General features: G+C 40.7%; 1 protein-coding gene across 1 annotated transcript; it reads left to right on the top strand.

Annotated features, from left to right (window-relative positions):
- ccdc74b (coiled-coil domain containing 74B) lies at positions 1 to 12,577 on the top strand. Its single transcript, XM_034096220.1, has 7 exons — positions 1 to 525; positions 1,403 to 1,450; positions 2,288 to 2,405; positions 10,565 to 10,760; positions 10,860 to 10,960; positions 11,073 to 11,132; positions 11,241 to 12,577. Exons 1-7 carry the CDS (start codon positions 168 to 170, stop codon positions 11,365 to 11,367), a joined length of 1,008 nt encoding a protein of 335 aa, XP_033952111.1. The 5' UTR covers positions 1 to 167; the 3' UTR covers positions 11,368 to 12,577.
- The last annotated feature ends 962 nt before the right edge of the window (positions 12,578 to 13,539 follow it).

Below are 13,539 nucleotides of genomic sequence, written 5' to 3'. Positions count from 1 at the left end.
GAGCCTCATGTCAAATTAGCGCAACGGGTACTTGAGCTGTTTACGAGCAACAGAGTTTAGGAAACAAGATAGTTAGACAACAATGTATGTTTTAAACTCCACACTGGAATATAATGGCAAGAGAAAACACTGTTAGGTGATGGTGGTAGTTTGTTCTCTTTGTACTAATGGAACACTTCGAGCAGAAACAGGTCGTCACCGCTAGCCAAAGAGGCTACAATGGTTCGTTAGCAATGTCAAGTCATAATCTTCCGCCGGTGCGGCATCTGCCACAATGGACCCGGGTCGGGCGCCTCGGGAAGCCTTGCTCGCCTCGGCGTTTACCTCCAAACAAACTGCAGCCACTGCCTGTCGTCCCGCCAGCTGACACACGAGTGTGGAAGGCAGCAGAGGTGTCCTCTCACAGCGACACGGACCCCCACGTCGCGTCCATGCGGAGGAATATCCAGTTCCTTCAGCAGCAACACAAGGACACTCTCGAGAAGCTCCATGAAGAGATAGAATATCTCAGACGGGAGAATAAAGGTGAAGAAAACAGTGAGCTGAAACACTGCCATTAGTGTCAAAGAATTTCGATTTTTCACAATAGCTCATACTTAAACGGAGGTCACTTAAATATGTCATCTAATAATTTGGGATAAGCACAAATAGTTGTATTTTTTGACAGTTGAATCATAGTCCTGTAAATTAGTGTATGCTGTGTTAGCTAGAACATTATAATATACCATTATAATATCAGTAGAGTAAAGTAAAACGTTTCTCAAAACTGAAGCTGGTTATAAAGTGCTTTTCAGAAGGGAAAACATGATTAAATAGTAATACAACTATTATATAAAAATAAAGGAAAACTAAATATCTAAAAGTGTGACCTCTTTAATTTAACCTCTTTCACTTTGCAGGAGTTGTTGATTTTTTTAAGGTGAGAAGAAACATTATACCTTATTGTTTCCAAGAGTAAATTGATATAATCAATACAACTGGTACTTTTTGGACAAATGGCCCAGAGCCAATTAATAAGAACAATCCTTATCCCTATTATTTTCCCATTTAAAAGTTCCTGTTGTTATGTCTAACCACCCTTCTTGTAATGCATCGATGTTAATGGCACTCCCTGACTGTCTACTGATAGGGTGCTGAAAAGAAAGACACTCAATCCAGGAACAGTGGTCCCATACAACTCCAGGGTTTTGATGGTCTCTCAGTGGGAGGTGGACACATATCTAGTGTCACTTTACTGAACAGGTCACATAAATGCACCTCACCACCCACCAGGAAGCTCCCCTCTCTGTCTGCACACTGTCACAGCCTTCAGGCCCCTATGGAAACACGCCTGTATGTCGGGACTGTGTTTCAACATTGTACCTACAGTATGTCGCAAACTAATCCTATTTTAATGTTGCAGAGTTGCAGTTTAAGATGATAATGGAGCCTCCCAAGTCCTGTAGAAAAGGTAAGATGTGATCCTGGATTACAGTTTGATTTTGCTTGTGTGTTTCTTGCTAGATTGGAAGAGTTGAAAGTAGTGGACAATGTTGATCAAATATTCTAACATGGTATATGTACTTTTACATTCTGAGATAAATATATACAAAACAACCAGTCATTAAAGGGACATTATCTTGGTGTTTACAGTATGGCCAAATCTCTGGCAGATGACACATCTCACAATGTAAATGTTGTATTGTCAAAAAGTTCAAATGCAGCTTCAGAATGTGCAGAAAAAGATTCTAATTGTTTCAAGTTTCAAGGCTTTTATTGTCATGTGTGCATAGCTACAATGTAGTTATGACAATGAAAATGCAACACAATAAAACAGATGAAATAGTACAAGTAAATAAAATAGAATAGAAACAGAATAGAATAGAAACTGTGCAGAATAGTCTATACAGTAATTGGAATATTGATATATATGATTTGCAAACAGATGAATGCTATATGTTCTTTCAAAAGTGCAGGTGTTTAACATTCGTATGCCTGTGGGATGATAAACGTTGGTATTGGATTTGCAAAATAACTGAAATGTTCTAGTTGTAACTATCTGATATAAAAGGACAAGTGAAAGACAGATGACAATTTATAATGATCTTAATAATGGGTCCTTTTTTTTTACTTGCCGCTAATACTTTTATATGTTTATTTACTTGCGTTCTTAAAGCTGCTTCTTATTTTTTACCTTGAATATGTAATTTATTTATTTTCCTTTTTGTCTGCACTGTCCCCTTCACTGTAACGATGGACATCTCCCTGCTGTAGGACTAATACAGGAATTCTGATTATTTTCTCATAGGAGTGACACAAAGTCAGCGAGGCATCAGACCCCCCACTCAGGGAAGTGAAGCCCGTACGGGACTCTACCTGGAGGAGACGCTGCAGGACACTCGACCCACACAGGACCAAGCACTGAGGTGAAATTCTGCATTCTACATTTCAATCTGATTCAATACTTAACCGCCTACCTGCCTCAGTACCGTCGAGTGTGATAAGATTTGAAGTGTTTAAAGAATTTCAAACAAATCATAAAATAACCTAGATGTGCTGACAAAACATGTTTTCATTTCACACAGGTACAGCAGATAAGCTCATACGTTTGTGTCACAGTAATTCAGCCCAAGTTTTATCATAGTTTTACAAAAAGATATGAATATATACAGTGTATCCCCTAGGATGGAGTCATAGCAGTGGTGCTAAGGCACGCAGGCCCAGCAAAATGTGAGCGTGGAGCGTGTGGACATTTTAAGTGTGTGTGCGCGTGCGAAGTGCGCCCCGCCATTGTGTTTATATGTGTCTGCCAGCACAAGAAAGACACATACATCATTAAAGGCTTCAAATGTATTCAGTATTGTATGCACATTTTGTAATTGGTGGTTGGACATCACATCCTCTAGGGGGGTCCGGGGGTATGCCCCCCCGGGAAGATTATTTTTTACATTTTAATATAAAATGCTTCAATCTGGTGCACTTTGAGCACACAATGACTAGAGACTAGATCTAACTCTAAACACCCATATGGAAAAGATCGTTTTACATTTTAATAATCAAATAATTTAACATACCTACAGTATAGCCAATAACACATATATGTGACCCGCTCTATCGAAATCAGTCGGAAGTCGCAACGGCTCATTTCAGAATAAACGTGGATTTACGTAAAAAACTATTTTTTCAGGGTTCGGGTGTTTTGTTTGATTTTAAACAAACCAAGTCTTGGCTTTCAGAATATGAAACTTTTATTTCCAAAATCACACGATAAGTACATTTTTGAAGCTTGTGAAGGGACGAAGACAGGCACCTCTCACTCGCACTCTGCTCTTCCAGCAGCGCCGCCCCCCTCCCTCCGGCTGACATTATGAATGTAAGAGTAAAGTAATCATAGATAACACGGCAGGATCCGTTACAGTTTGTTTTCATCTGATTTAAATTAAACAGAGTCTTGGCTTTCAGAATATTAAACTTGTTTCGGCAAATTCAGATGATAAATATAACTTTGAAGCTTGTAACGGCATAATTACAAGCGGAGAACGGAGTAATTTAACGCCACAGCAGGCACAACAACAGCCGGTGTTTCTCGTGAGGGTTTCCCCCGGGAAACAAACACAATACACACAAACGCAAAAATACACAAACACACACACGCACACACGTATACACACACACTCGCGAGCTTCCCCTCCAAACGAAAATATCTTCCCTCCGTAGTATTTTGATCATTTGCTCCACTAATAATCAATCAGATCGATGGATTCCAGAGAAGAGGAAACTTTAAAGGCCTTTTTCTCAAAATGAGGACTCTGTGACAGTCATTATATAATGTGACATATTTCGCTTAATATTTGGAGTACAAAAACAATCCTGATATCATTAGAAAGCTAGGAATATCCTCTTTCCAACCGTGTATACAACTCAAAATGTGTCTTCGGGTCAATGCGACTGATTTCGATGGAGCAGGTCACATATGTAACTTATTTTATTTTTGTTGTTCATTTACATCACTTTCATCTGGCAATTTTTTTGTTTAATATCAGGTGTCAAAAGAGCATGGCACCTACAGTAGTAATGAATGTGCCAAATGTCTCCACTTCGTTCCACTGCCCCAGTGACTTGAATATCTTGGGTTCTGCCAAGGGGTTTACTTCCTTAGTTTTTCTCTCATATATCATTTGTCCTGCCTTGTTTCTTGATCCATATATGTTTTTGTTATGCTCTATACATAAAATGACTTGACTTGATTCGATTTAGTGATGATGGCACAGTTGGCATCCTGCCTGAGAGCACTTTATTTTTCTGGGGGTCTTAAAGAATAGCTCTAAGGCTCTCCTAAAGGGAAAGTCTCTGGTTGGGGGGCCATTGATGCTCAATCGCATACAGGTGGCAAGGTGTTCCCCCTGCAAGCGATTTCTCAAGTCAGTCTTCACCTGTAAATACAAACATAATAATCAACAGACAAGTGGATGTGGATGGGTAAAGCAGCCCCCATTCACCCACCTCTGATGCCAGTTCCTGCATCACCTGCTGCTGATCCAAGTCCTGAAACACATGAAACACAACATGAACATCAATCCAGGCTATAGAACTCCTGAAAAGGAATGTTACTGTAATTCATTATGATACCTTGAATGGCCCAACTATCAGCTGCTGTTTAAAAGAGGACCATTCCTGCAGCACCTCATTACAGTCAGCCTGTAGAAATTTGCCGGCAAGGAGCTGCAAATTGGCTACGTAAATTCAGGAACAATAAATTCAGATTCCAGATTCTGGAACCTGCTCTCCAGCAGGCCATCGAAATATGGATTCATCACCTAACCATAACAACAACAGATTATTAAACTGAAACTTGTGTCCATATTCAAACCACTTAATAGGCATCTAGTATTAACAGGATCCTCCCTCTTAAGCACCTTTTGTATTATTGTTTGCTACGATTGCACTTTGACTTTAGCTCTAGATTATGCTCTTAGTCGCTTGTTTAGAAAGGAGATATACTTGTGAGTTCTGGTGAGTAGAAGCGTCTGCTAAATGCTAAATCTAAAACAAACATATCTGGCTCCTGATCTGGCCCCAGAGCTCTTCCCTGGTCAGTCCCTTTCTTGTCCCTCTCTTGTCCCTCTCTTGTTCCTCTCCTCCTCATGGACAATACTGTAAGCCCCAAGTCCCACAGGGTTGTCCAGGTCTGCGTGGAGCTTTGAAAGGAAAGACCCTGGTGGCTGATGGTCTCTAGCATCTTTAATTGCTCAGAGGCAGGCCATTGTCACAGGGACCTAATAACAAAGACAGAGAAGGTGTAAATGCAGCAGCAGCAGATATCTGGTTAGTATGAGCAGTGTATGGACAGTGGTGTCAAAAATAAAACATTGGAAAGTATACCTGCACTTTCAGAGCAAGGAAGTTGACATTTTCCTTCTGGAACAGCCTTGACAGCCTGCTGATATGTGGCAGCACATCTGCTTGCAGGTAGACCGATGCCACAAAGCGGTAGGTGGCCAGAAAGCCATACAACCCCTTGGATGTTGGGCATTTCTTATGCTACGTCTCCTCAGCCAAGGCTGCTAGGACAGCGGTCAGGTTCCACTGTAGGTTGGAAACAGCCATGGCTTGCGAAAGCCAGCGTGAGTCCTTCACTTCCTAAAAATATTTAGAGCCACAAGATGAAAGCATATTAAGTCATATCAGGTGTCAAATATGGAAGATGTTTTTTCCCTTTTAAATTACCTTCACTTTCAAGTTATCCAGGCCCAAGCACTCTGCTGCAGCCTGGAGTACAGCTGTGCGATTCGCACTGTTCCTGAAGTACACGTGTAGCTGCTGTAGAAGGTCCCTGAAGGAGTTCATGTAAGCCACTCCTGATGAGGCGTCCTTGCAGCACAGGGTGAGGCGGTGTGCTGCACATGCAACCGACACCATCCATGGGAAGGTGTCCTGTAGCTGCTTGGCCACTCCATTCACTCTCCCTGTTTCAGGACAAACATGATTTAGTTTTTAAGCTGCAGTGAATATCAACCTTGTTTTTGTTGTTAGTTCATACCAGTCATGACAGCTGCTCCATCTGTCCCCAGGCCATAAATCCTCTGGGTGGGAATGTTCTTTTTTGTCAGGATCGTTCTTATTGCCTTGACTATGGTGTCAGCTCTGCCATCGCTGACTGTCACCAGGTCCAGAAATTGGCTGTAAAGCAGCCCATTTTTGTCCATGTATCTGATGAACATATTAAACAGTCAGACTGACTCAACAGATGTAGGTTTTTGGGATAAGCCTTATTTGTTTATTATTACTACCCAATCAGTGGCGGTGGAATATGTTGTTGCCCCGATCAGATTCAATCCAGACTATGTGAAAGAACAACAAGCTAGCAACCGCCAACCAACTGTGATTGGTTTAAAGAAATAGAGCGTTTCCCAGGTCCCAGGTTCCTAGGTCTGGCTATGCAAGACTATATTAAACATAATAAAGACACGTCATTCAAAATTATTTTAAGTCTTAATTGTTGTCATTCTTGGAATAAAATTATACCTAACGTGAACATCGAGCTGCTTCTTCACAGACACATCTGTGGTCTCGTCCACCTCAAGCCCAATTGCCACAGAAGCACTGATGTTTGCCAACGACACTGCCCAGGATTTCTAACATCTCATCGATGATTCGGTGAGATGTGTAGTTGTTCTTCCCGATCTTAAAGAAAACAAATGCATTTAAGATTAAATATTGCACACTTTTTTTGTGATGAAGTTGATTAAAGAAAGCATTAACTTACCTTTAACTTCTCAAAAATACTGGCAGCCAAGTAGTTCTGCGAGCTCCAAAAGGTCAGCATAATTCGTATGGTGAGCATGTTCTTTTTTCGTGAGGTGGTAGAGGCACTTAAAACCACCAATCACCGCTTCGTGTTCAAGGGTGATAACTGGGTCAAAGGCGACCAGCACTGAGGACCCTGTTGAAAGGTAAACAAAATAAAAATAAAAATTGTAATGTATTATAGCCTACTGTGTTGTTTGTACTATGTTGACCTGCTGAGGGACTGCAGATGAAAACTAGCTTAGGTCTACTAGCTAAATCTGTCACATTTACATTGATGTAAAACCTGATATGTTGATTAATGTGCATTCTTTTAAATAAATAAACTGAAACAGCAGGCCTACAGTATTAGTGAATTTTATCTTGAATCAGTGCGGCGTGTGCCTTCACACTCTCTTGATGGTGCTTAGTGGCAGCATGCTTATCAAGGTAGTCGCTTCGGAAAAGCATGCACCCAACCTCAATAAATGGCCGTGTAGAAACCCCCCGCTTCGGTGCTTGCTTGTGTTGGCGGCACAAGCGGCAGAACATTCCTGTCGGGACAAGATCTTTGATATATATTTTTTTTCTTTAAGAGGTTGTGGCTACTGTATAATCGTTAAAACATCTGAGAGATCAAGCCCCTAACTGCTCCATATGTTAGATACTCACCATGGTTAGCTGTGTTGTACAGCCAAGGTTTGAACCTTGGGTTCTCCATCCACCCTGGATCAAATCCTGATTGCCGGTGCCCTGCTCTTTCTGATCCTCCTACCTCTAACCCTCTGACAGCAGCAGCTGCACCTTGCTCCTCTCTTCTATCCTTACCTGCTCCTTCACCTCCTCTGCTCTGGCCTACTCTCATCGCATGTCCGGTCTAGTACGAGATATCAGTCAATACAATTGTAAATTTAAACAACTACTTAAAAACTATTTCCCAAAAAGTGTGTATCCATTTGCTCCCCTTTCAAAACATTGCTGCCAGACAACAGAGACCCACCTCCCTAACTTCACCCAACTAACCTCCTCCTCATCACCACGATCATCACTTCTCTTTCGTTTGCTGACAATCCAGCCTTTTAAACTCATCTGAAAATAAGAAATAACATAAGATGTGATGAACAATCTATTACACTGGGTGTTAACTAGCTAAGTTAGCTAGCTGTCATTCATTCTTAACTGTAGGCTTTTATCAAAGTATTAATTTACTTAATCTAAATGAAACAACATTTTAAATTATAATAACTTACATTTATGGCGTTATGACCTTCTTCTTGAGGTGATTGTGTCCAAATAAAGTCATGTCTGCTTCAACTTGCTGTTGTCTGTCTTGTCAGGCAGCTTTCCTTCAGCTCTGAAAATGACAGCTTTCCCGCGTATCGGTGGCGCGAAAAGTTGCCGCGAGTGCTAGGGGGCGGCACTTATAATTTTTTTATTGTACCCGTACCATTTTTTTTTTTTGCGCTGTGCCGCCGCTGTTTGCATATAGGGGAAACACTGATATATGAAATGTTTGAAGTAGCGTGTAAGAAAACGTAATTCACACGGATTATAACCACAGTCAGAGTGGTGCACCACATCCACAGTGTGTGAAGAAAAACAGTTCACAAAGTAGTGTGGAGCTTATGGTTTTAATGCTGACATATTTCACTGTTTTAAAAGTCAACTCTAAAGTAGGTATATCATTAGTTCCCATTTTAATCCCATGCTCGTAGCTTCTTCAATTATATGATATGGGAGTCTTCTTTACTAACATTTAGAAAAATAAGTACATTGTAATTAGTTGAATGCAAAGTGTTCCTAGCTCTCTTGCATATTTTTGTTTTTAGATTTCTTATCTGGGTTTGCTTAAGTGTACGTTTATAAGGCCCCGTCCACACGGAGACGATATCAGTTGAATCCGCTAAAGTTCTCTATCGTATAGACCAGTGGTTCTCAAACTTTTTTCAATAATGTACCCCCTTTGAAAAAAAAATTCAGCCAAGTACCCCCTGATCAGCGCATGATCACAGCTCCGTCCGCTGTGACGGACCGTTGAGCGGAGCAAAATACACTAAGAGTTAGACCTAACACACTTAGCTAGTTTATCTCTGGAACTAGCTAAACTAGTTATACATATATTTATTCTTTACTGTCGGGTCACTTATTACAGGTTCAGCGAGCTGCACGAGACTGACGGGCTGTCAGGAGAGGGAGAGGAAAAGAGAGCGCCCCGTTTATTGTTCCCATTTTATTATCCAGAATTACTGTAAACCTTTGAATAAAGTAGTTAATGTACTATTAGTAGTTTGTTTAAATGCATTAATTACGTTTTTTTTCATTAACATAAAAATAAATCTCACGTACCCCCTGCAGTACTCCAACGTACCCCTAGGGGTCCGCGTACCCCCATTTGAGAACCACTGGTATAGACGGTTCGTCCACACGAGGCCGACACAGAAACGCGGATTCGGAGCCCGAATCCGATATGCTTTGATAACGGCTCCCAAAGTAGGTCTGGAGACGAAACGCTTGCGGCTCCGTGTGTACGCCCTATACCAGGGGTCTGCAACCTTTTTGACCAAAAGAGCCATTTTGCCCCCTTTTCCACCAATTGTTTTTGTCTGGAGCCGCAAAACATATTTAATAGATTGATTGCTTATAAAGTTTTATATATTGTTATATCATAGACAAAAACTACAGTTTTTTTTCATTTATCATTTATTACATTGTAGAAAACTGTTTACCTCTAATAATAAACAAATAACTCTTATAAGGAGAATTAAAAAAATACACAGGCCTACTTCAAAATAAATCAACACAGCACTTGGGGAGTCCCCTGCACATTTGAAGAAAATTAATATAATTAAAATGAGCCCACTTTGAAATAAATAAAACGTATAGCTGCACCCTAAAAAGAGTTAACGGATTGAATTATGACTGAAGATCGTCAGCGGTGTTCCTCTTCCGTGTTTTCCCTCCAATACGTAAAGGCTGCAGCACCTTTAACAACTTCTCTCTACATATCAAACATACCGGTAAGCCAGCATCGTTTGCTGTGAAAGCAGATAACTCTGTCCACGCAGAATTAAACCCTCTGTGTTCCTCCGATACTTTTCTTTTTCTTTGATTTATCCATAGTTCGCTCATCGAGCCGGGGGTCAGGTTATTCACCTGCAAGAAAAGGCGCTGGTCCGCACCAGCAGGATATGACGCATATTTTAGTTGACCTAATTAAAACCGTTTTGTTTTTTTATTTATGTGTCACAGTATCACCTCAAAATACAAGATACGAAACATTTTCAACCGTGCAACAAAATATAAATAGTCCTACAAATATTTTTATTGTATTTCCTTCTTATTTTTGTCTAAGCTCCAGGGAGCCAGAGTGGAGGGCTTAAAGAGCCGCGGGTTGCCGACCCCAGCGCCACTTACAGGCCCGGCATATGTACTACAGCTGCCCAGCGGGTCGAGCGGTCTCGTGTGGATGGACACGTTTCTTGAGCCGATTCCGTGTGGACGGAAGACTTTTTTGATATCTAATTCGGTTAGTTTTCGTCTCCGTTTCGTCTCCGTGTGGACGGGGCCTTAATCAACGACCCATTGGTTCAACTGTAGTGCAGCCAACTTTTGAAACAGTCATTTAAAAGAGATGTCGAAGTAATATTAGATTTGTCAAATAAATGTGCAAAATATACATTATTTTATGCACCTTGATTTGGTACATCTGGTATCGCCTTACAATCAAGGCCATGGAATGGAAGTCTTGAACTGCCTTCAACATTGATTGATGATGTGATCTCACTGACTACTTGTGCAGCCTTGGAGATAGCAGCGACATTCTGGGATGTGCCAGGCAGGAGCCCAGCCTAGAGATGAAGGGGGGGCTCATCACCTCATTACAACCTCTACGAATCCACAGCAACCCCTCCCATCCGCCGCGAGCCCCCACCCTGCAGGAATGTGAGGTCATCATTCGGCAGCTCTACAACGCTAACAGCTTACAGTCTCAGGAAGTAAGTGCCCTTCATCACATAATAATCATCTATATTATTTTCTTTCTAATTTTTTTTGGACATTTTTAATGGCTTTATAACAACCGCCTTTCTTTAAAGATTATACGTGTGAAGGCGTTGCTGAGAGATATTGTTTTGAGCAAAAAAATCACCCCAGAGAACTACATCCTGACCAAGGCCTTCCTTGTGGACGGAACCCGGTAAAGTGACAGACAATTTTATTACTGTAATCTTCATCAATATATAGGATTCCTTAAAAAAAAAACGACCACAGTTGTGATTAGGTTTTCTCTTTTTTGTTGTACCTGTCAGCAAAGTCACAAAAGAAAAGACATTTCCGAAACTTGGCCTTCAAACATTTCCCGAAAAGCCGTACGTAAATCTGTTTCTATGGACAACTGTTCCATCATTTTGCACTGACTGCATGCTCAAAAAGCCATCTTGGCCCCCTCAGTTAAATCTACATATGTTCTGTCCCAGGTCCGGACCCTCTCACTCTGGGGTGGTCCTCCCTGCCCTGAAACAGAGCCTCAGCAACAGCATCGCAGACAGACAGAGGAGGACCCGTGCTGTGCAGAGAGACCGCTTCAAAAGGACGGTGCACTGACAGGATCCCCAGTACACATCCAGTACACTGTTATCCACCACCATATAAAGTATTTCTGTCCTATCATATTTTCTTTTATAATTTTTCTCATGAAGGACCGCTTACATGAAAAGATAAAAATAGTTTTTCATTCAGCACACAAACAGTAAAGGAAATAAAGTCACAAATGCAGTTTTGTCCTGGTAACGGTAAATGTATTTATTTATTGTTTACCAAACATTTTAGGACATTTGAACTATAAAGGTAGACATCTCTAACTGAACATGGCTGCTTTTACCAAACTGAGTCAGCATTCAGTGCGTTGAGCTTTTAGAGCACAGTTATTGTAATTCTGCCAAAATTATGGGGGAATTGTACAGTACTATATAGAAATAATAACTTGTTATTATTCAAACTAATTCATACTTTTATCACTGCAAACAACCAAAGTTAGCTCTCTAAAAACACATTAAGGAAAAAGAATAACAACTTTTTTCCCAGGCCCTTTTTGTACACAACAAAACTGGATTGAACAAAAAAAGAGCTCCGTCCTGTTTTTTTACAACGACTTCTGTTCTTCCTGTCTTTTTAACATAATATGTTTGGCAATTGTCTTAACATTTGAGTGAAGTGAGAAGACACACAGCTGTGAAAAGCCAAACATGTTAAAGAGCCTAGCTTAATTTCACAACATAAATCAAAACCTAGCTTATAGTTGTGCAACCGCGTTGGGCAGGTTAAGAACTGCATGCAGCCAGGCGGGGCAGACAATTCCCGGAATGAACCCGGCTGAGCTCACTCCACCTCTAAAACCTTTGCTGATTCAAAGCTATAACAATGTGGATTCTCATACAGCCAGTGAGAGCCCAGTAAGAGTCAATATGTGCCTCAAGGGCACTTATTTTCACAGTGAGCAAAATACTCTGATTGCAGGCATTTTCAAGGTACCTCTCAATACCTCTCCATTAGTTACAAGTGAATAGCTCTCAGTCTGTCAATGTGTCTGACATTTCTCCCTGCAAAAGTTCAAACACTGTAAAATTATGTTATGTTCAGATTAAACACATTGTTTCATGCATGCATCCACCAGATGGAGGTGTTTAGAGACATTGAAGAGTGTCCATTACATTTGAAGCCTACAATGTTTGAGAGGTTACAGATAATTTGATTTATTTCATATTCTGCATGGAGTTTGTGTCGTTGGAATATTGGCAAAATTAAATTATTTATATATCCACCTGAAAATATGGTTGTTTTGTTTTGACCCTTGGTAACAAAATCACAAATTAAACCATAGTGTAATTAAACAAAAAGTATTTGGGGGAAATGACCAGTTACACAGCATTTTTAACTGCTACTCCTGAGGAAGAATAGGCCCTGTTTGTTTTAGTCTTTCCAATTTGTTGCATCACTGCGTCTTTGTGGAAATGTGGGAATTGGCAAGCATTAGCCCTTAAGAGCCAGTGGGTGCGAATCTATTAACATTCAGACAGCGCTGCAGTGATGAGAGCCGCTCTGTGCCAGCTGCAGGCTCACGAGCATGCTCACTGAAACCTCAATATCCAGAGGAACAGAGCTGCATCTTTATATATTTTACTTTCATTAATGAGCAGAAGTTGTCCCGCCACATTGGAACGCTTGTCATGCTCTATCAGTGTTTCTAACCCATTCTTTGGTTTGTATTCGTCTTTATTTAGCCTTCTTCAGAGGCACTACCCCCTCCATTTAAATTCACTCTCTCCCTTTCAGCATATTGCGTTGTAGGCCGGGGAGCTCCAAATCGATGTGTCACAGTTCTGTGCCAGATAATACTTAGTATGAGATTGAGTGGAGGGGAAGTAGGAGAACAACAGGAAATTAGAATAGGGAAATATGTAAAATGTTTAACTGGTTGCATGAAATAGCAGTTGACTGAGCAAACATGCTGTACCTCAAACATATGAATTACTCATGAGGCCACAGAAAATCTGAAGATATATAATAAACGCTGCACAGAAATACATCATATATATATAGATTCAAATGAGTACATTTGCTCGTTTATAGGACAGCCTGTGTCCTCAGGGAACCTGTCTGAGAAGATTGAGTTGTCAGATGTGATTGAATGTGAAACTGTCATCAGTTATAAGAATTACATCTGCGGTCACTCATTTATCCTGCTACAGTAATACAAGTGAAATTAAACTGTAAAGG

The sequence above is a fragment of the Pseudochaenichthys georgianus genome, chromosome 12, assembly GCF_902827115.2.
Source record: "Pseudochaenichthys georgianus chromosome 12, fPseGeo1.2, whole genome shotgun sequence".
NCBI classification, from domain to species: Eukaryota; Metazoa; Chordata; class Actinopteri; order Perciformes; family Channichthyidae; genus Pseudochaenichthys; species Pseudochaenichthys georgianus.
The sequence above is the reverse complement of the archived record's forward strand: the minus strand, read 5'-3'. Positions and strand labels throughout refer to the sequence as shown.